The sequence below is a fragment of the Aquarana catesbeiana genome, linkage group LG06 (genome assembly GCF_042186555.1).
Source record: "Aquarana catesbeiana isolate 2022-GZ linkage group LG06, ASM4218655v1, whole genome shotgun sequence".
Taxonomy (NCBI): Eukaryota; Metazoa; Chordata; class Amphibia; order Anura; family Ranidae; genus Aquarana; species Aquarana catesbeiana.
The window spans coordinates 13,248,622-13,269,772 of record NC_133329.1 but is presented as its reverse complement, the minus strand read 5'-3'; the positions used below and the strand labels follow the sequence as shown (position 1 = coordinate 13,269,772).

General features: G+C 41.5%; 1 protein-coding gene across 2 annotated transcripts in view; it reads left to right on the top strand.

Annotated features, from left to right (window-relative positions):
• Positions 1 to 21,151, top strand: part of LOC141148159 (caspase-7-like) — a 109,501-nt gene that overhangs the window by 73,342 nt on the left and 15,008 nt on the right. For both annotated transcript variants that reach the window (XM_073635341.1, XM_073635340.1), the window contains exon 7: positions 16,733 to 16,908. In XM_073635341.1, coding sequence (XP_073491442.1) covers positions 16,733 to 16,908 — 176 coding nt within the window. The remainder of the gene's footprint in view (positions 1 to 16,732; positions 16,909 to 21,151) is intronic.

Below are 21,151 nucleotides of genomic sequence, written 5' to 3'. Positions count from 1 at the left end.
TCAAGTTCAGGCTCAGAATACGATCCTGTAGAGGACAGCGGCTCCATGACAGATAGCTCTGACGACAGAGTTGTGGTCCCTGCTAGGGTCAGGCGTACCAGACCCCGAACTTCTTCTGTCCTTGAAGTGCAAGAACCGCAGGTCCCTCGTATGGAGCAGAGAAGTACTAGCACCGCTATTCCTTCTGGTGAACTGGCAAGCACCAGCGGCCTAGTACACCCTGGTCGTACATCCAGCACTGCAGTATCACGTGGTGGCGTGGCGAGTCCCATAAGTGCAGTTCAAGCTGGTGAGGTGGCAAGCACTAGTAGTGTCCCGCTGCCACCAAGAAGACAAAGACAGGCCCGTCGTGCCCATAGTGCCCTTCCTGCTGCATTCACCAATCCGAATTGGGAACCCACCACTTCTGCAGCACCCGTACTTCCCCCTTTCACTGGCCAACCTGGAATTCAGGTGGAAACAGTTGACTTTACGCCACTGGATTTTTATTCACTGTTTTTCACCGAAGATCTCTATAGATCTATTGTGGATCAAAGCAATTTGTACGCTGGTCAACACATTGCCACTATTCCCCAGTCCTCCCTTGCCAGAGATTGGAGACCAATTACGGTCTCCGAATTTAAGATCTTTCTGGGCCTTTCCCTCCTCATGGACTTGAATAAAAAGAGTAAGTTGCAGTCATATTGGTCCACTGACCCAATTTACCATTCGCCCTTGTTCTCTGCTTCCATGGCCAGGGCACGATACGAGCAGATTTTGCAGTTCATGCACTTCAACGACAATGAACTCTGTCGTCCTCGTGGAGACCCTGCATACGATCGGCTCTACAAAATTCGGCCCCTCGTAAACCACTTCAACCAACGTTTTGCAGACTTGTTTACCCCCATCAAGTTATTGATTAAATTTTCTGGCCGCTTGTCATTCAAACAGTACCATCCCAGCAAGCGTGCCAGATACAGGGTCAAGATGTATAAGCTCTGTGACAGGGCCACAGGCTATACATGTAGTTTTATGGTTTACGAGGGCAAAGATAGTCACGTAGAGCCGACAAACTGCCCTGACTACATAGGAAGCGCTGGCAAGATAGTGTGGGACTTGGTGTCACCCTTATTCAAAAAGGGGTACCACTTGTACGTGGACAATTATTATACGAGCGTGCCACTTTTTAGTCACTTGTTTGATCATCAGATTGGAGCATGTGGCACCCTGCGACCTAATCGCCGGGGCTTTCCCCAGCGGCTTGATTCCCGTCTTAGGCTGCGGGAGAGAGCCTGCTTGAAGTATAATAATTTGCTCGCTATGAAGTGGAGGGATAAGAAGAATGTTTTCGTTCTAACCTCCCTTCATGCAGACACGACGACCCAAATTACTACGGCGACTGGTGTTGTGGAGAAACCCCTCTGTGTCCATGAATATAACCTTAATATGGGAGGGGTGGACCTCAACGACCAGTTGTTGGCGCCGTACCTAGTTGCCCATAAGGCCAGACGCTGGTACAAAAAAGTGTCTGTTTATTTATTTCAATTGGCTTTGCTGAACGCTCATGTGCTATACAGAGCTTCAGGACGGACTGGATCCTTCCTTAAATTCCAGGAAGAGATCGTCAGAGCTAGGGATGAGCTTCGAGTTCGAGTCAAACTCATGTTCGACTCGAACATTGGCTGTTCGCAAGTTCGCCGAACAGCAAACAATTTGGGGTGTTCGCGGCAAATTCGAATGCCGCGGAACACCCTTTAAAAGTCTATGGGAGAAATCAAAAGTGCTAATTTTAAAGGCTAATATGCAAGTTATTGTCATAAAAAGTGTTTGGGGACCTGGGTCCTGCCCCAGGGGACATGGATCAATGCAAAAAAAAGTTTTAAAAATGTTTTTTCAGGAGCAGTGATTTTAATAATGCTTAAAGTCAAACAATAAAAGTGTAATATCCCTTTAAATTTTGTACCTGGGGGGTGTCCATAGTATGCCTGTAAAGGGGCGCATGTTTCCTGTGTTTAGAACAGTCTGACAGCAAAATTACATTTTGAAGGAAAAAACTCATTTAAAACTACCCGCGGCTATTGCATTGCCGACAATACACAAAGAAGTTCATTGATAAAAACGGCATCGGAATTCCCCAAAGGGGAACCCCGAACCAAAATTTAAAAAAAAAATGACGTAGGAGTTCCCCTAAATTCCATACCAGGCCCTTCAGGTCTGATATGGATATTAAGGGGAACCCCGGTCAAAATTTAAAAAAAAAATGACGTGGGGTTCCCCCTAAATTCCATACCAGACCCTTATCCGAGCACGCAACCTGGCAGGCCGCAGGAAAAGAGGGGGGGACGAGAGTGCAGCCCCCCCTCCTGAACCGTACCAGGCCACATGCCCTCAACATTGGGAGGGTGCTTTGGGGTAGCCCCCCAAAACACCTTGTCCCCATGTTGATGAGGACAAGGGCCTCATCCCCACAACCCTGGCCGGTGGTTGTGGGGGTCTGCGGGCGGGGGGCTTATCGGAATCTGGAAGCCCCCTTTAACAAGGGGACCCCCAGATCCCACCCCCCCCTGTGTGAAATGGTAAGGGGGTACTTACCCCTACCATTTCACTAAAAAACTGTCAAAAATGTTAAAAATGACAAGAGACAGTTTTTGACAATTCCTTTATTTAAATACTTCTTCTTTCTTCTATCTTCCTTCATCTTCTGGTTCTTCTGGTTCTTCTGGCTCTTCTGGTTCTTCTGGCTCTTCTGGTTCTTCCTCCGGCGTTCTCGTCCAGCATCTCCTCCGCGGTGTCTTCTATCTTCTTCTCCTCGGGCCGCTCCGCACCCATGGCATGGGGGGGAGGCTCCCGCTCTTCTCTTCTTCTTTTCTTCTCTTCTTCTCTTCTTCTTTACGAGAACGCCGGAGGAAGAACCAGAAGAGCCAGAATAACCAGAAGAACGAGAAGATGAAGGAAGATAGAAGAAAGAAGAAGCATTTAAGTAAAGGAATTGTCAAATACTGTCTCTTGTCATTTTTAACATTTTTGACAGTTTTTTAGTGAAATGGTAGGGGTAAGTACCCCCTTACCATTTCACACAGGGGGGGGCAGGATCTGGGGGTCCCCTTGTTAAAGGGGGCTTCCAAATTCCGATAAGCCCCCCGCCCGCAGACCCCCACAACCACCGGCCAGGGTTGTGGTGATGAGGCCCTTGTCCTCATCAACATGGGGACAAGGTGTTTTGGGGGGCTACCCCAAAGCACCCTCCCAATGTTGAGGGCATGTGGCCTGGTACGGTTCAGGAGGGGGGAGTGCACTCTCGTCCCCCCCTCTTTTCCTGCTGCCTGCCAGGTTGCCTGCTCGGATAAGGGTCTGGTATGGAATTTAGGGGGAACCCCACGTCATTTTTTTTTTTAAATTTTGGCTGGGGTTCCCCTTAATATCCATACCAGACCTGAAGGGCCTGGTATGGAATTTAGGGGGACTCCCACGTCATTTTTTTTTAAATTTTGGTTCGGGGTTCCCCTTTTGGGAATTCCCATGCCGTTTTTATCAATGAACTTCTACGTGTATTGTCGGCAATGCAATAGCCGCGGGTAGTTTTAAATGAGTTTTTTCGTTCAAAATGTCATTTTGCTGTCAGACTGTTCTAAACACAGGAAACATATGCCCCTTTACAGGCATACTATAGACACCCCCCAGGTACGAAATTTAAACGGATAGTACACTTTTATTGTTTGACTTTAAGCATTATTAAAATCACTGCTCCGGAAAAAACGGCTGTTTTTAAAACTTTTTTTTGTATTGATCCATGTCCCCTGGGGCAGGACCCGGGTCCCCAAACACTTTTTATGACATTAACTTGCATATTAGCCTTTAAAATTAGCACTTTTGATTATTCATGTTCTTGTCCCATAGACTTTAACGGTGTTCGCGTATTCGAACAAACTTTTTTTCTGTTCGCATGTTCTGGTGCGAACCGAACAGGGGGGTGTGCGGCTCATCCCTAGTCAGAGCCCTTCTGTTTCCAGACGGTGCTCTACCTCACCTTCCCCAACCAAATGCAGTAAGCCGGCTGCATGAGAGGCATTTTCCTTATGCCCTCCCGAGTACCCCTACCCAACGAGCCCCCAAAAAAGATGTCGTGTCTGCAGTAAGCGCAGATTTAGGCGTGACACCCGGTGTTATTGTCCCTCCTGTCCTGCCAATCCTGGTCTTTGCATGGGTGAATGTTTTAAACGCTACCATACACTAGTTGAGTATTAGCGTAGGGTACAGCACTGCACAGACTAGGACACACTTTCACAGGGTCTCCCAATATGCCATTGCATTTTGAGAGACCCAAACCTGGAATCAGTTACAAAAGTTAAAAGTTACTAAAAAAAGTGTAAAAAATAAAATAAAAAAAAATAAAAAAAAATAAAAACACAAAAAAATATAAAATAAAAAAAAACAAAAATAGTTGTTGTTTTATTGTTCTCTCTCTCTCTATTGTTCTGCTCTTTTTTACTCTATTCTATTCTGCAATGTTTTACTGTTAATATGTTTTACCATGTTTGCTTTTCAGATATGCAATTTTTTTATACTTTACTGTTTACTGTGTTTTGTTGGTAACCATTTTATTGTTTTCAGGTACGCCATTCAGTTGCAGCGCGGATTTATTTATCTTGACAGTAACAGCGTTTGCTCCCACAATATATAAAGCCGTGACTCCAGCACTGTCGGAGGTGATTTCACCACCACAGTGGATGAAGGGAGGTATTCTAATGGTGGGCATACCCACCGATCAATATCTTTTTTTCTTTCAGCCCACAGGCTGCATGAAAAAAAAGTTTACAATATATGCCCAACAAGGACCAGCAACGTACTGGTATGTTGCTGGACTTTGAGTGGTTATACCAGAATGATGCCTGCAGGTTTAGGCATTATCTTGGTATCATTCTTTTCAGCCAGCGGTCGGCTTTCATGTAAAAGCAATCCTAGCGGCTAATTAGCCTCTAGACTGCTTTTGCAAGTAGTGAGAGGGAATGCCCCCACCGTCTTCCATGTTTTTCTCTGGCTCTCCTGTCCCAACAGGGAACCTGAAAATGCAGCCGGTGATTCAGCCAGCTGACCATAGAGCTGATAAGAGACCAGAATGGCTCCAAACATCTCTATGGCTTAAGAAACCGGAAGCTACGAGCATTTCATGACTTAGATTTCGCCGGATGTAAACAGCACCATTGGGAAATTGGGAAAGCATTTTATCACACCGATCTTGGTGTGGTCAGATGCTTTGAGGGCAGAGGAGAGATCTAGGGTCTAATAGACCCCAATTTTTTTTAAAAAAGAGTACCTGTTACTACCTATTGCTATCATAGGGGATATTTACATTCCCTGAGATAACAATAAAATTGATAAAAAAAAAATAAAAATGAAAGGAACAGTTTAAAAATAAGATAAAAAAGCAAAAAAATAATAAAGAAAAAAAAAAAAAAAAGCACCCCTGTCCCCCCCTGCTCTCACGCAAAGGCGAACGCAAGCGTCGGTCTGGCGTCAAATGTAAACAGCAATTGCACCATGCATGTGAGGTATCACCGCGAAGGTCAGATCGAGGGCAGTAATTTTAGCAGTAGACCTCCTCTGTAAATCTAAAGTGGTAACCTGTAAAGGCTTTTAAAGGCTTTTAAAAATGTAAAAATGTATTCAATTTGTCGCCACTGCACGCTTGTGCGCAATTTTAAAGCATGTCATGTTTTGTATCCATGTACTCGGCCTAAGATCATCTTTTTTATTTCATCAAACATTTGGGCAATATAGTGTTTTTTAGTGCATTAAAATTTAAAAAAGTGTGTTTTTTCCCCAAAAAATGCGTTTGAAAAATTGCTGTGCAAATACTAATACTAAATACTAAATACTAAAAAAAAAAAAAAAATGAAACACCCACCATTTTAATCTGTAGGGCATTTGCTTTAAAAAATATATAATGTTTGGGGGTTCAAAGTAATTTTCTTGCAAAAAAAAAAATTTTTTTTTCATTAATCAAAAAGTGTCAGAAAGGGCTTTGTCTTCAAGTGGTTAGAAGAGTGGGTGATGTGTGACATAAGCTTCTAAATATTGTGCATAAAATGCCAGGACAGTTCAAACCCCCCCCAAATGACCCCATTTTGGAAAGTAGACACCCCAAGCTATTTGCTGAGAGGCATGTCGAGTCCATGGAATATTTTATATTGTGACACAAGTTGCGGGAAAGAGACAATTTTTTTTTGTCACTAAATGATATATTGTTCAAACATGCCATGGGAATATGTGAAATTACACCCCAAAATACATTCTGTTGCTTCTCCTGAGTATGGGGATACCACATGTGTGGGACTTTTTGGGAGCCTAGCCGCGCACGGGACCCCGAAAACCAAGCACCGCCTTCAGGCTTTCTAAGGGCGTAAATTTTTGATTTCACTCTTCACAGACACCCAAAGCTATTTGCTGAGAGGTATAGTGAGTATTTTGCAGATCTCACTTTTTGTCACAAGCTTTTGGAAATTGAAAAAAGAAAAAAAATATACATTTTTCTTGTCTTTTTTCATTTTCAAAAACAAATGAGAGCTGCAAAATACTCACCATGCCTCTCAGCAAATAGCTTGTGGTGTCTACTTTCCAAAATGGGGTCATTTTGGGGGGTTTTGTGCTGTCTTGGCATTTTATGGCCTTCAAAACTGTGATAGGTAGTGAGGAGTGAAATCAAAAATTTACGCCCTTAGAAATCCTGAAGGCGGTGATTGGATTTCGGGGCCCCGTATGCGGCTAGGCTCCTAAAAAGTCCCACACATGTGGTATCCTCATACTCAAGAGAAGCAGCTAAATGTATTTTGGAGTGCAATTCCACATATGCCCATGGCCTGTGTGAGCAATATATCATTTAGTGACAACTTTGTACAAAAAAAAAAAAATTGTCACTTTCCCGCAACTTGTGTCAAAAAATAAAATATTCCATGGACTCAACATGCCTCTCAGCAAATAGCTTGGGGTGTCTACTTTCCAAAATGGGGTCATTTGGGGGGTGTTTGTGCCATCTGGGCATTTTATGGCCTTCAAAACTGTGATAGGTAGTGAGGAGTGAAATCAAAAATGTATGCCCTTAGAAATCCTGAAGGCGGTGATTGGTTTTCGGGGCCCCGTACACGGCTAGGCTCCCAAAAAGTCCCACGCATGTGGTATGCCCATACTCAGGAGAAGCAGCTGAATGTATTTTGGGGTGTAATTCAACATAGGCCCATGGCCTGTGTGAGCAATATATCATTTAGTGACAACTTTTTGTAAATATATATATATATATTTTTTGTCATTATTCAATCACTTGGGACAAAAAAATAAATATTCAATGGGTTCAACATGCCTCTCAGCAATTTCCTTGGGGTGTCTACTTTCCAAAATGGGGTCATTTGGGGGGGTTTTGTACTGCCCTGCCATTTTAGCACCTCAAGAAATGACATAGGCAGTCATAAACTAAAAGCTGTGTAAATTCCAGAAAATGTACCCTAGTTTGTAGACGCTATAACTTTTGCGCAAACCAATAAAGATATGCTTATTGACTTTTTTTTACCAAAGACATGTGGCCGAATACATTTTGGCCTAAATGTATGACTAAAATTGAGTTTATTGGATTTTTTTTATAACAAAAAGTCGAAAATATCATTTTTTTTCAAAATTTTCGGTCTTTTTCAGTTTATAGCGCAAAAAATAAAAACCGCAGAGGTGATCAAATACCATCAAAAGAAAGCTCTATTTGTGGGAAGAAAAGGACGCAAATTTTGTTTGGGTACAGCATTGCATGACTGCGCAATTAGCAGTTAAATTGACGCAGTGCTAAATTGGAAAAAGACCTCTGGTCCTTAGGCACCATAATGGTCCGGGGCTCAAGTGGTTAAAAATGTATTTAGTTTGTCGCCACTGCACGTTTGTGCGCAATTTTAAAGCATGTCATGTTTTGTATCCATGTACTCGGCCTAAGATCATCTTTTTTATCTCATCAAACATTTGGGCAATATAGTGTGTTTTAGTGCATTAAAATTTAAAAAAGTGTGTTTTTTCCCCAAAAAATGCGTTTGAAAAATGGCTGTGCAAATACTCTGTAAAAAAAAAAATGAAACACCCACCATTTTAATCTGTAGGGCATTTGCTTTAAAAAAATATATAATGTTTGGGGGTTCAAAGTAATTTTCTTGCAAAAAAAAAATTTTTTTTTCATTAATCAAAAAGTGTCAGAAAGGGCTTTGTCTTCAAGTGGTTAGAAGAGTGGGTGATGTGTACATAAGCTTCTAAATATTGTGCATAAAATGCCAGGACAGTTCAAACCCCCCCCAAATGACCCCATTTTGGAAAGTAGACACCCCAAGCTATTTGCTGAGAGGCATGTCGAGTCCATGGAATATTTTATATTGTGACACAAGTTGCGGGAAAGAGACAATTTTTTTTTGTCACTAAATGATATATTGTTCAAACATGCCATGGGAATATGTGAAATTACACCCCAAAATACATTCTGTTGCTTCTCCTGAGTATGGGGATACCACATGTGTGGGACTTTTTGGGAGCCTAGCCGCGCACGGGACCCCGAAAACCAAGCACCGCCTTCAGGCTTTCTAAGGGCGTAAATTTTTGATTTCACTCCTCACAGACACCCAAAGCTATTTGCTGAGAGGTATAGTGAGTATTTTGCAGATCTCACTTTTTGTCACAAAATTTTGAAAATTGAAAAAAGAAAAAAAAAATACATTTTTCTTGTCTTTTTTCATTTTCAAAAACAAATGAGAGCTGCAAAATACTCACCATGCCTCTCAGCAAATAGCTTGGGGTGTCTACTTTCCAAAATGGGGTCATTTTGGGGGGTTTTGTGCTGTCTTGGCATTTTATGGCCTTCGAAACTGTGATAGGTAGTGAGGAGTGAAATCAAAAATTTACGCCCTTAGAAATCCTGAAGGCGGTGATTGGATTTCGGGGCCCCGTATGCGGCTAGGCTCCCAAAAAGTCCCACACATGTGGTATCCTCATACTCAGGAGAAGCAGCTAAATGTATTTTGGGGTGCAATTCCACATATGCCCATGGCCTGTGTGAGCAATATATCATTTAGTGACAACTTTGTGCAAAAAAAAAAAAAATTGTCACTTTCCCGCAACTTGTGTCAAAAAATAAAATATTCCATGGACTCAACATGCCTCTCAGCAAATAGCTTGGGGTGTCTACTTTCCAAGCTATTTGCTGAGAGGTATAGTGAGTATTTTGCAGATCTCACTTTTTGTCACAAACTTTTGAAAATTGAAAAAAGAAAAAAAAAATACATTTTTCTTGTCTTTTTTCATTTTCAAAAACAAATGAGAGCTGCAAAATACTCACCATGCCTCTCAGCAAATAGCTTGGGGTGTCTACTTTCCAAAATGGGGTCATTTGGGGGTATTTTGTGCCATCTGGGCATTTTATGGCTTTCAAAACTGTGATAGGTAGTGAGGAATGAAATCACAACTTTACGCCCTTAGAAATCCTGAAGGCGGTGCTTGGTTTTTGGGGCCCGTACGCGGCTAGGCTCTGAAAAAGTCCCACACATGTGGTATCCCCGTACTCAGGAGAATCAGCAGAATGTATTTTGGGGTGCAATTCCACATATGCCCATGGCCTGTGTGAGCAATATATCATTTAGTGACAACTTTGTGCAAAAAAAAAAAATTGTCACATTCCCGCAACTTGTGTCAAAAAAATAAAATATTCCATGGACTCAACATGCCTCTCAGCAAATAGCTTGGGGTGTCTACTTTCCAAAATGGGGTCATTTGGGGGGGTTTGTGCCATCTGGGCATTTTATGGCCTTCAAAACTGTGATAGTTAGTGAGGAGTGAAATCACAACTTTACGCCCTTAGAAATCCTGAAGGCAGTGCTTGGTTTTTGGGGCCCCGTACACGGCTAGGCTCCCAAAAAGTCCCACACATGTGGTATCCCCGTACTCAGGAGAATCAGCAGAATGTATTTTGGGGTGCAAGTCCACATATGCCTATGGCCTGTGTGAGCAATATATCATTTAGTGACAACTTTGTGCAAAAAAAAAATAAATTGTCACTTTCCTGCAACTTGTGTTAAAAAATAAAATATTCCATGGACTCAATATGCCTCTCAGCAAATAGCTTGGGTTGTCTACGTTCCAAAATGGGGTCATTTGGGGGGGGTTGTGCCATCTGGGCATTTTATGGCCTTCAAAACTGTGATAGGTAGTGAGGAGTGAAATCACAACTTTACGCCCTTAGAAATCCTGAAGGCGGTGCTTGGTTTTTGGGGCCCGTACGCGGCTAGGCTCCGTAAAAGTCCCACACATGTGGTATCCCTGTACTCAGGAGAATCAGCAGAATGTATTTTGGGGTGCAATTCCACATATGCCCATGGCCTGTGTGAGCAATATATCATTTAGTGACAACTTTGTGCAAAAAAAAAATTGTCACTTTCCTGCAACTTGTGTTAAAAAATAAAATATTCCATGGACTCAACATGCCTCTCAGCAAATAGCTTGGGGTGTCTACTTTCTAAAATGGGGTAATTTGGGGGGGGGTTGTGCCATCTTGGCATTTTATGGCCTTCAAAACTGTGATAGGTAGTGAGGAGTGAAATAAAAAATTTATGCCCTTAGAAATCCTGAAGGCGGTGTTGGGTTTTCGGGGCCCCGTACGCGGCTAGGCTCCCAAAAAGTCCTAAACATGTGGTATCCCCGTAATCAGGAGAAGTAGCAGAATGTATTTTGGGGTGTATTTCCACATATGCCCATGGCATGTTTGAGCAATATATCATTTAGTGACAACTTTTTGTAATTTTTTTTTGTCATTATTCAATCACTTGGGACAAAAAAATAAATATTCAATGGGCTCAACATGCCTCTCAGCAATTTCCTTGGGGTGTCTACTTTCCAAAATGGGGTCATTTGGGGGGGTTTGTACTGCCCTGCCATTTTAGCACCTCAAGAAATGACATAGGCAGTCATAAACTAAAAGCTGTGTAAATTCCAGAAAATGTACCCTAGTTTGTAGACGCTATAACTTTTGCGTAAACCAATAAATATACGCTTATTGACATTTTTTCTACCAAAGACATGTGGCCGAATACATTTTGGCCTAAATGTATGGCTAAAATTGAGTTTATTGGATTTTTTTTATAACAAAAAGTAGAAAATATCATTTTTTTCAAAAAATAAAAGCGGCAGAGGTGATCAAATACCATCAAAAGAAAGCTCTATTTGTGGGAAGAGAAGGACGCAAATTTCATTTGGGTACAGCATTGCATGAGCGCGCAATTAGCAGTTAAAGCGACACAGTGCCAAATTGGAAAAAGTCCTCTGGTCTTTAGGCAGCCAGATGGTCCGGGGCTGAAGTGTTTAAAGGAATATTTCACTTTTTTTTCACTTTAAGCATGATTAAAATCACTGCTCCCGAAAAACGTCAGTTTTTAAAACTTTTTTTTGCATTGATACATGTCCCCTGGGGCAGGACCCGGGTCCCCAAACCCTTTTTAGGACAATATCATGCAAATTAGCCTATAAAATTAGCACTTTTGATTTTGAACGTTCAAGTCCCATAGACTTCAATGGGGTTCTAACGTTTGTGCAAAGTTTTGGTCCGTTCGCAGCTTCTGGTGCGAACCGAACCAGGGGTGTTCGGCTCATCCCTACTCCCATATAAACTTTTAACAACATAGGATAAATCAACTAAAATAGAGAAGGATCCTGCGAGCCTCCACTCACCAGATGCTAAATGAATTGTAATAAAGAACAGCTGCTAGCATTGAACACATCTCATAAATTGTGCAAATCTATACGCTGTGCTAGAAAATTAATATTAAGTGTAATGCACACTCTATCAGTGTGAATACCAAAGTGCATACATCAATATCACAAATAAAAAAATATATATTATATATAGATGTCAGGGTATTTATGGTATTTATACTGTAATATTAAACAGTGATATATTTATGGAAATAAGCAAGGATCTAAAATTTAGGAGATTCCCACGTATTTCCACAAATCAACAATGTAACTCCAATTAGTTTATCTGCTCTAACTTGAAGACAGGAATGAATACGAAATTGTGCAAAAATATATATATTTATTTACTAAAAATCAGTGCAAAATAATGTTTAAATATAACTGGTGATAACACAGAATAAAAATCCAAATATCAACAATATGGGTATTACAGATGATGAGAGAACAACCACAAGCTCTAGTTTTAAAATACCAATGTCCTAAAACATAGTAACTGCTTTGTAAATAGTTAACAGCTTCTCAGTGGCTTTGCAGATTAAGAAAACAAACAAGTGTTGATTTTGACACATGACTTCTCTCAAACAAACAGACCTTGCAATCTCAAACTTCTCTTAACGGTATATGGACAAATTTGTTATACCATATACAAACTTGGTAATTTATCCAAGACTTATATTTAAGGTAAAAATAAATCACTGATGAATTTTGTTTAAGCATATATCACAACTAAACCATTGATAAGACTTTGAACTCAGCTTTGTTGTGATATACAATCATGTGTATTTCTCTTTATTTGGAACATAAGCATGTCATACTGCACTTAGAAATAAAACCATTCCAATATTTATGATACAACGATTAAATGGTTTAGCTATATATATATATATATATATATATATATATATATATATTTTCAAATAATTCAATTACCAATAGGTAGATAGAAAATTATACTTTACCAGAAATATAAGAATCTTTTGTCTGAGAGATATAAGCTGTATATTCCAAGGGACTTTTCTACCCTTACTTGATTTGTTTCAGTTCTCCTCTCATCCTCCTTTCTTTCCAATCTTAGAACTCCTGTTCTCTCTGCTCTCCTACCTACTGTGTCTACCATCTATATCCCACCCAAAAAGTGGGTGAATATGTCTCTACTATGTAATGAATGATGTCAATTACCTGTCAATTTCAGTATAACTGCCGACAGAGGGCAGAGTTTTCCTTGACTCCACTACCAGAAGGTGGCAGTATAGGCTCAAAAATTATTTTGGAATGTTTCTAAAAATGTCAAAATCTCATCTCCAAATAACCTCTGACTTGAGCTTAGAAGAAAACTATAAAATATCATGAACTGTCTATTGTGTGTCAACTTCAACTTTATGACTCTTCATGGGATATATGGCTTTAAAAAAGTTTAGATAAGGCCATTAACATAACTTCTCACATACCTTGAGGGTTAAGTCATGGTTACGAGAAACACACTGGCTATTCATAAGGATTACCACTAACAAAATTCCTATACCTTTTTCTCACACATAGTACTTCAAACCTGCTATATTCATAAGAGATATACTAATACATTTTGTAAGTATATCCAAACTAGGGATGAGCCGAACACCCCCCTGTTTGGTTCGCACCAGAACATGCGAACAGGTAAAAAATTAGTTTGAACACGTGAACACCGTTAAAGCCTATGGGACACGAACATGAAAAATCAAAAGTGCTAATTTTAAAGGCTTATATGCAAGTTATTGTCATAAAAAGTGTTTGGGGACCTGGGTCCTGCCCCAGGGGACATGGATCAATGCAAAAAAAAAGTTTTAAAAACAGCCGTTTTTTTGGGAGCAGTAAGTTTAATAATGCTTAAAGTGAAACAATAAAATTGTAATATTCCTTTAAATTTCATACCTGAGGGGTGTCTATAGTATGCCTGTAAAGGGGCGCATGTTTCCCGTGTTTAGAACAGTCTGACAGCAGAATGACATTTCAAAGGAAAAAAAATTAAGTTAAAACTACTCGCGGTTATTAATGAATTAATCACATAAAAGTTCTACACATAAAAAGTTTTACACATAAAAGTTCATTGATAAAAACGGCATGGAAATTCCCCACAGGGGAACCCCGAACCAAAATTTAAAAAAAAAATGACGTGGGGGGTCCCCCTAAATTCCATACCAGGCCCTTCAGGTCTGGTATGGATATTAAGGGGAACCCCGGACAAAATGTAAAAAAAAAATGGTGTGGGGTCCCCCTCAAAATCTATACCAGACCCTTCAGGTCTGGTATGGATTTTAAGGGGAACCCCGTGCCAAAAATGAAAAAAAAATTGGTGTGGGGTCCACCCAAAAATTCATACCAGACCCTTATCCTAGCACGCAACCTGGCGGGCCACAGGAAAAGAGGGGGGGATGGGAGAGTGCCACCCCTCCTGAACCGTACCAGGCCACATGCCCTCAACAATGGGAGGGTGCTTTGGTGTAGCCCCCCAAAACACCTTGTCCCCATGTTGATGGGGACAAGGGCCTTATCCCCACAACCCTTGCCCGGTGGTTGTGGGGGTCTGCGGGCAGGGGGCTTATCGGAATCTGGAAGCCCCCTTCAACAAGGGGACCCCCAGATCCCAACCCTCCCCCCTGTGTAAAATGGTAAGGGGGTACAAAAGTACCCCTACCATTTCACAAAAAAGTGTCAAAAATGTTAAAAATGACAAGAAACAATTTTTGACAATTCCTTTATTTAAATGCTTCTTCTTTCTTCTATCTTCCTTCTTCTATCTTTTATCTTCCTTCGGTTTCTTCCTCCATCTTCTTCTTCTTCTGGTTCTTCTGGTTCTTCCTCTGGTGTTCTCATCCGGCATCTTCCTCCACGCCGCCTTCTTCTCTTCATCTTCTTCTCTTCATCTTCTTCTTGGGCCGCTCTGCATCCATGATTGGATGGGAGGCTCCCACTGTGTGACGCTTCTCCTCTTCTGACGGTTCTTAAATAATGGAGGGCGGGACCACCCGTGACCCCACCCCCCTCTGACGCACGGGGACTTGACGGGGACTTCCCTGTGGCATTCCCCGTGACGTAACGGGTGACCCTCTTTTATGTCACGGGGAATGCCACAGGGAAGTTCCCGTCATGTCCCCGTGCGTCAGAGGGGGTTGGGGCGGGGTCACCGGGGTCCGTTATTTAAGAACCGTCAGAAGACGAGAAGCGTCACACAGAGGGAGCCTCCCATCCAATCATGGATGCAGAGCGGCCTGAGAAGAAGATGAAGAGAAGAAGATGAAGAGAAGAGGGCGCCGCGAAGGAAGATGCCGGACGAAAACACCGGAGGAAAAACCAGAAGAAGAAGAAGATGGAGGAAGAAACCGAAAGAAGATAGAAGATAGAAGAAAGAAGATAGAAGAAAGAAGAAGCATTTAAATAAAGGAATTGTCAAAAACTGTCTCTTGTCATTTTTAACATTTTTGACACTTTTTTTGTGAAATGGTAGGGGTACTTTTGTACCCCCTTACCATTTCACACAGGGGGGAGGGCCGGGATCTGGGGGTCCCCTTGTTAAAGGGGGCTTTTAGATTCCTATAAGCCCCCCGCCCGCAGACCCCCACAACCACCGGGGAAGCGTTGTGGGGATGAGGCCCTTGTCCCCATCAACATGGGGACAAGGTGTTTTGGGGGGCTACCCCAAAGCACCCTCCTAATTGTGAGGGCATGTGGCCTGGTACGGTTCAGGGGGGGGCGCTCTCTCATCCCCCCTCTTTTCCTGCAGCCTGCTAGGTTGCGTGCTCGGGTAAGGGTCTGGTATGGATTTTTGGTGGTACCCCACGCCATTTTTTAAAAAATTTTGGCACGGGGTTCCCCTTAAAATCCATACCAGACCTGAAGGGTCTGGTATAGATTTTGAGGGGGACCCCACGCCATTTTAAAAAAAAAATTTGGCCGGGGTTCCCCTTAATATCCATACCAGACCTGAAGGGCCTGGTATGGAATTTAGAGGGATCCCCACGTCATTTTTTTTTAAATTTTGGTTCGGGGTTCCCATGCCGTTTTTATCAATGAACTTTTATGTGTATTGTCGGACCGGCAATTCATTAATAGCCGCGAGTAGTTTTAAATGACTATTTTTCCTTTGAAATGTCATTTTGCTGTCAGACTGTTCTAAACACGGGAAACATGTGCCCCTTTACAGGCATACTATAGACACCCCCAGGTACGAAATTTAAAGGAATATTACACTTTTATTGTTTCACTTTAAGCATCATTTAAATCACTGCTCCCAAAACAACAGCTGTTTTTAAAACTTTTTTTTTCCATCGATCCATGTCCCCTGGGGCAGGACCCAGGTCCCCAAACACTTTTTATGACAATAACATGCAAATTAGCCTTTAAAGTGAGCACTTTTGATTTCTCCCATAGACTTTTAAAGGGTGTTCCGCGGCTTTCGAATTTGCCGCGAACACCCCAAATTGTTCGCTGTTCGGTGAACTGGCGAACAGCCGATGTTCGAGTCGAACATGAGTTTGACTCGAACTTGAAGCTCATCCCTAATCCAGACAATATATAATTAATATACAGAATATTATCCATTTCTAAACTTTGAGAAATAATAAAAGTTGACCAAAAACAAGGGAAAAGTTAGACTCTGCATTTGTAGTTATTTCTGTGATTGTGGTCAGCCAGATGTAAATAGTTAGGTAATATTGTTTTTTAGAATGAATTTGACGTAAATTTAATTTTTTTTGACACATGGAAAATGAATAATTTATCATTTTTGTGTGTGCAAATTTTTTAAATTCAGAAACCTCTATCCTGACTCAAAGATCATTAAAGATGGAAAAGCAAACATGTAAAAGTACCAAGAAAATGTCTTCCAGATAAGTGTTACAATAACTCAACGAATGAGTGTATAATTATGGTATATGTTAGTTTCTTTTCAACATACAGTACATTGTGTCGAAGGTCAACCAATGATGTATAAAATAATGGATGTTGTCTTTCACCCTGTTAGTGGCAAACTCTGACCACAGTGACAGCGCTTGCTTTGCCTGCATTTTTCTGAGCCACGGTGAGGAGGGTCAGATCTGTGGCACTGATGGGGTGATACCTATAAAAACTCTAACAACGCATTTTCTAGGAGATCAATGTAAAAGTCTTCTTGGGAAACCAAAACTCTTCTTTATCCAGGTAAGATGCCTGCTGAGCTGATCTACAGTATATAAATTATCATTGTATTGTACTGATTTATAAAGTGATAAAAAGTGTTCAGCCCTTCAAAATGAATCTGTCAATCACACTGCTGAAGAGCAGATTGAAACAATGTAGCAGTGTGTAGCCCAATCTGCAACACTGACAGGAAAAAGACTGTGTCCAGTAACAGAGAAGATGTTCACATGGTCACAGGAGGAGATTACTAATGTAGAAAATAGAGCAGGCAGTGTTAAGCCACGCTCCATCCACTGGGGGGGGGGGGGGGGGGGTGTACTGAGGATGTGGACTGCTAGAGACTCTTTAGAGAAGTGTGGAGGATTGTGGGAGGTGTAGTTTCTACAGACTGAGCTGGCATTGGATTCTAAGAGGGGGAGTCTTCAACTCCCAGTGGCACTGTGGTGGAGAGTAGGGGGGTGTTGTGTTGTAACTTTCCATAACTTAGGAGAGGAAGTGGAAGGGACTTGCCCAGTACAGGTTTTAGGAGGGTTTCAGCATGTTTCTTTTGGTGTTTAACCATCGCAGTATATTTATTTTCTATTTACCTTATTGCAATATACAATACTTCTTGCTGTTACTTAGTCAATTGCTGTGTCAGTCCTGGTGTCTATTCACCATGAATATTTTTTGCAGCCCCTGGCCTCTCTGCATAGCCAATAAGAGCACCTGCGGTTAAACAACACATTTTTTTTGTTTTGGCCTGGCAGCCCTACCCAATAGTCTCTCCCCCTCACCACCTTTTCCATCTATCCTGCCTCCTACCCAACTTTGTTTTGATCAGCGCCAGGCATCACCAGAATTCTGTAAATTAAGTGATCTATTATGATCCTTTTGGAATAATATAAATTTTTTGCCCTAATTGAACTAGATACTGGCTCACTGACCATCACAACGCGTCTTGACTGTGTTCAGCGTTGTCTTGTATTTATGTGTGTTTTGTCTTGTCTGTGTATATTGATATACAGTTACCTGTTCAATATCACACTGTGATTAACTGTTTTATGGAATAAACCAATGTACCTAAATTATATGTTCGATTAACTTCAAGATGACATGAATACATTTTAATCAATACATTTGATACTTTTTTGATTCAACTAATTTTGATCTATTTTGTTTCTAATAGTAACCTCTTTTCTACCTGGCCTTCTCTATAGGTCAACTCCTCCCCTCCCCCTTCCCCCTTCTCCTTCCTTTAAATGTTATTTTTGTTATTCTATTCACCGTGAGTCTTTGGAGTGTATATACAGTACAGCTACCTGCAATAAACATTGCCCACTCAACCAGGTGTGTCAGTGTGTGTGTTGGGGTTTGCAGAGTCATGAGCATAGGAACAGGGAACCCAACGCATCAAGCAGCTCCTTCAGGGGTAAGCGCTACACGTGGGGGCATGAGTTCCGGGATTTCCCTGTTTTGTGAATGAATGAGAGAGACAATGAGCCAGAGAGTAAGCATAGATCCATCTGCTGACAACCAGGGATGTAAGGAGCAAAATGGCTAGCTGAAGTTGATCATAGTGGCCAATGGGATGAGCCGAACACCCCCAGGTTCGGTTCGCACCAGAACTTGCGAACAGGCAAAAAATTTGTCCGAACACGCAAACACCCTTAAAGTCTATAGGACACGAACATAATTAACCAAAAGTGCTAATTTTAAAGGTTCATATGCAAGTTATTGCCATAAAAAGTGTTTGGGGACCCGGGTCCTGCCCCAGGGGACATGGATCAATGCAAAAAAAAGTTTTAAAAACAGCCATTTTTTCAGGAGCAGTGATTTTAATAATGCTTAAAGTGAAACAATAAAAATGAAATATTCCTTTAAATATCATGCCTGGGGGGTTTCCTTAGTCTGCCTGTAAAGTAGCACATCTTTCCCCGTGTTTAGAACAGTACCACAGCTAAATGAAATTTCTAAAGGAAAAAATCTCATTTAAAACTAATTGCGGCTGTAATTAATTGTCGGATCATGGCAATATAGATAAAAAGCATTGAAAAAAACGGCATGGGTCTCCCCCCCAGTCCATTACCAGGCCCTTTGGGTCCGGTATGAATATTAAGGGGAACCCCACACCATTTTTTAAAATTTTGGCGCAGGGTTCCCCTTAAAGAGGAACTAAACCCTGATGTGTGTTACTTCCTCTTTGTTTCCCTGTAAAGGTAAAGCATTATGGGCTACTATGCATTGCATAGTAGCCCATTATGTGACATTTACCTGCAGGAGAAGCCCGCGATGTCCCAGTCTTCCTTGCTAGTAGCGAGCGTCCACTCTTCACCCCTCTTCCTTCCGGGGCCGCAAACTCTGGCTCTGTGACTGGCCAGAGTAGCATAACGTCGTGTGATGTCACTCTCGCGCATGTGAGCGGGAGCCGCCTTTAACGGCATGACCCAAGCTAGAAATGGCACAGCATGCCCTTTCCAACTCCGGCGCATGCACAGAAGAAATCACTCTACGGCGATTTGCAAATATCTCCTAGACCGTGCAGGTCTGGGAGATATTTCAAGCACCTACAGGTAAACCTTAATCTAGGCTTACCTGTAGGTTAAAGTGGTTGTAAAGGGTTTACAACCACTTTAAAATATATACCATACCTGAAGGGCCTGGTATGGATTTTAGGGGGGCCCCCATTAAAAATTTTTTTTTTTTCATTTTGGTGCAGGGTTCCCCTAATATTCATACCAGACCCAAAGGGCCTGGTAATGGACTGGGGGGAGAACCAATGCCGTTTTTTTCAATGAGTTTTATCTATATTGGATCCGACAATTCATTACTGCCACGATCAGTTTTAAATGACTTTAGAAATTTATTTTTGCTGTGTTATTGTTCTAAACACAGGAAAAATGTGCTACTTTACAGACATACTATTGACACCCCCCAGGCACGATATTTAAAGGAATATTTAATTTTTATTGTTTCACTTATTGTTTCATTATTAACCACTTGAGCCCCGGACCATTATGCTGCCTAAGGACCAGAGGTCTTTTTCCAATTTGGCACTGCGTCGCTTTAACTGCTAATTGTGCGGTCATGCAATGCTGTACCCAAACGAAATTTGCGTCCTTTTCTTCCCACAAATAGAGCTTTCTTTTGATGGTATTTGATCACCTCTGCGGTTTTTATTTTTTGTGCTATAAACGGAAAAAGAACGAAAATTTTGAAAAAAAATGATATTTTCTACTTTTTGTTATAAAAAAAATCCAATAAACTAAATTTTAGTCATACATTTAGGCCAAAATGTATTCGGCCACATGTCTTTGGTAAAAAAAATGTCAATAAGCGTATATTTATTGGTTTGCGCAAAAGTTATAGCGTCTACAAACTAGGGTACATTTTCTGTAATTTACACAGCTTTTAGTTTATGACTGCCTATGTCATTTCTTGAGGTGCTAAAATGGCAGGGCAGTACAAACCCCCCCCCAAATGACCCAATTTTGGAAAGTAGACACCCCAAGGAAATTGCTGAGAGGCATGTTGAACCCATTGAATATTTATTTTTTTGTCCCAAGTGATTGAAAAATGACAAAAAAAAAAAATATTTACAAAAAGTTGTCACTAAATGATATATTGCTCACACAGGCCATGGGCCTATGTGGAATTGCACCCCAAAATACATTCAGCTGCTTCTCCTGAGTATGGGGATACCACATGTGTGGGACTTTTTGGGAGCCTAGCCGCGTACGGGGCCCCGAAAACCAATCACCGCCTTCAGGATTTCTAAGGGTGTAAATTTTTGATTTCACTCTTCACTGCCTATCACAGTTTCGGAGGCCATGGAATGCCCAGGTGGCACAAAACCCCCCAAAATGACCCCATTTTGGAAAGTAGACACCCCAAGCTATTTGCTGAGAGGCATATTGAGTCCATGGAATATTTTATATTTTGACACAAGTTGCGGGAAAGTGACACTTTTTTTTTTTTCATAAAGTTGTCACTAAATGATATATTGCTCACACAGGCCATGGGCATATGTGGAATTGCACCCCAAAATACATTTAGCTGCTTCTCCTGAGTATGGGGATACCACATGTGTGGGACTTTTTGGGAGCCTAGCCGCGTACGGGACCCCGAAAACCAATCACTGCCTTCAGGATTTCTAAGGGTGAAAATTTTTGATTTCACTCTTTACTGCCTATCACAGTTTCGGAGGCCATGGAATGCCCAGGTGGCACAAACCCCCCCCAAATGACCCCATTTTGGAAAGTAGACACCCCAAGCTATTTGCTGA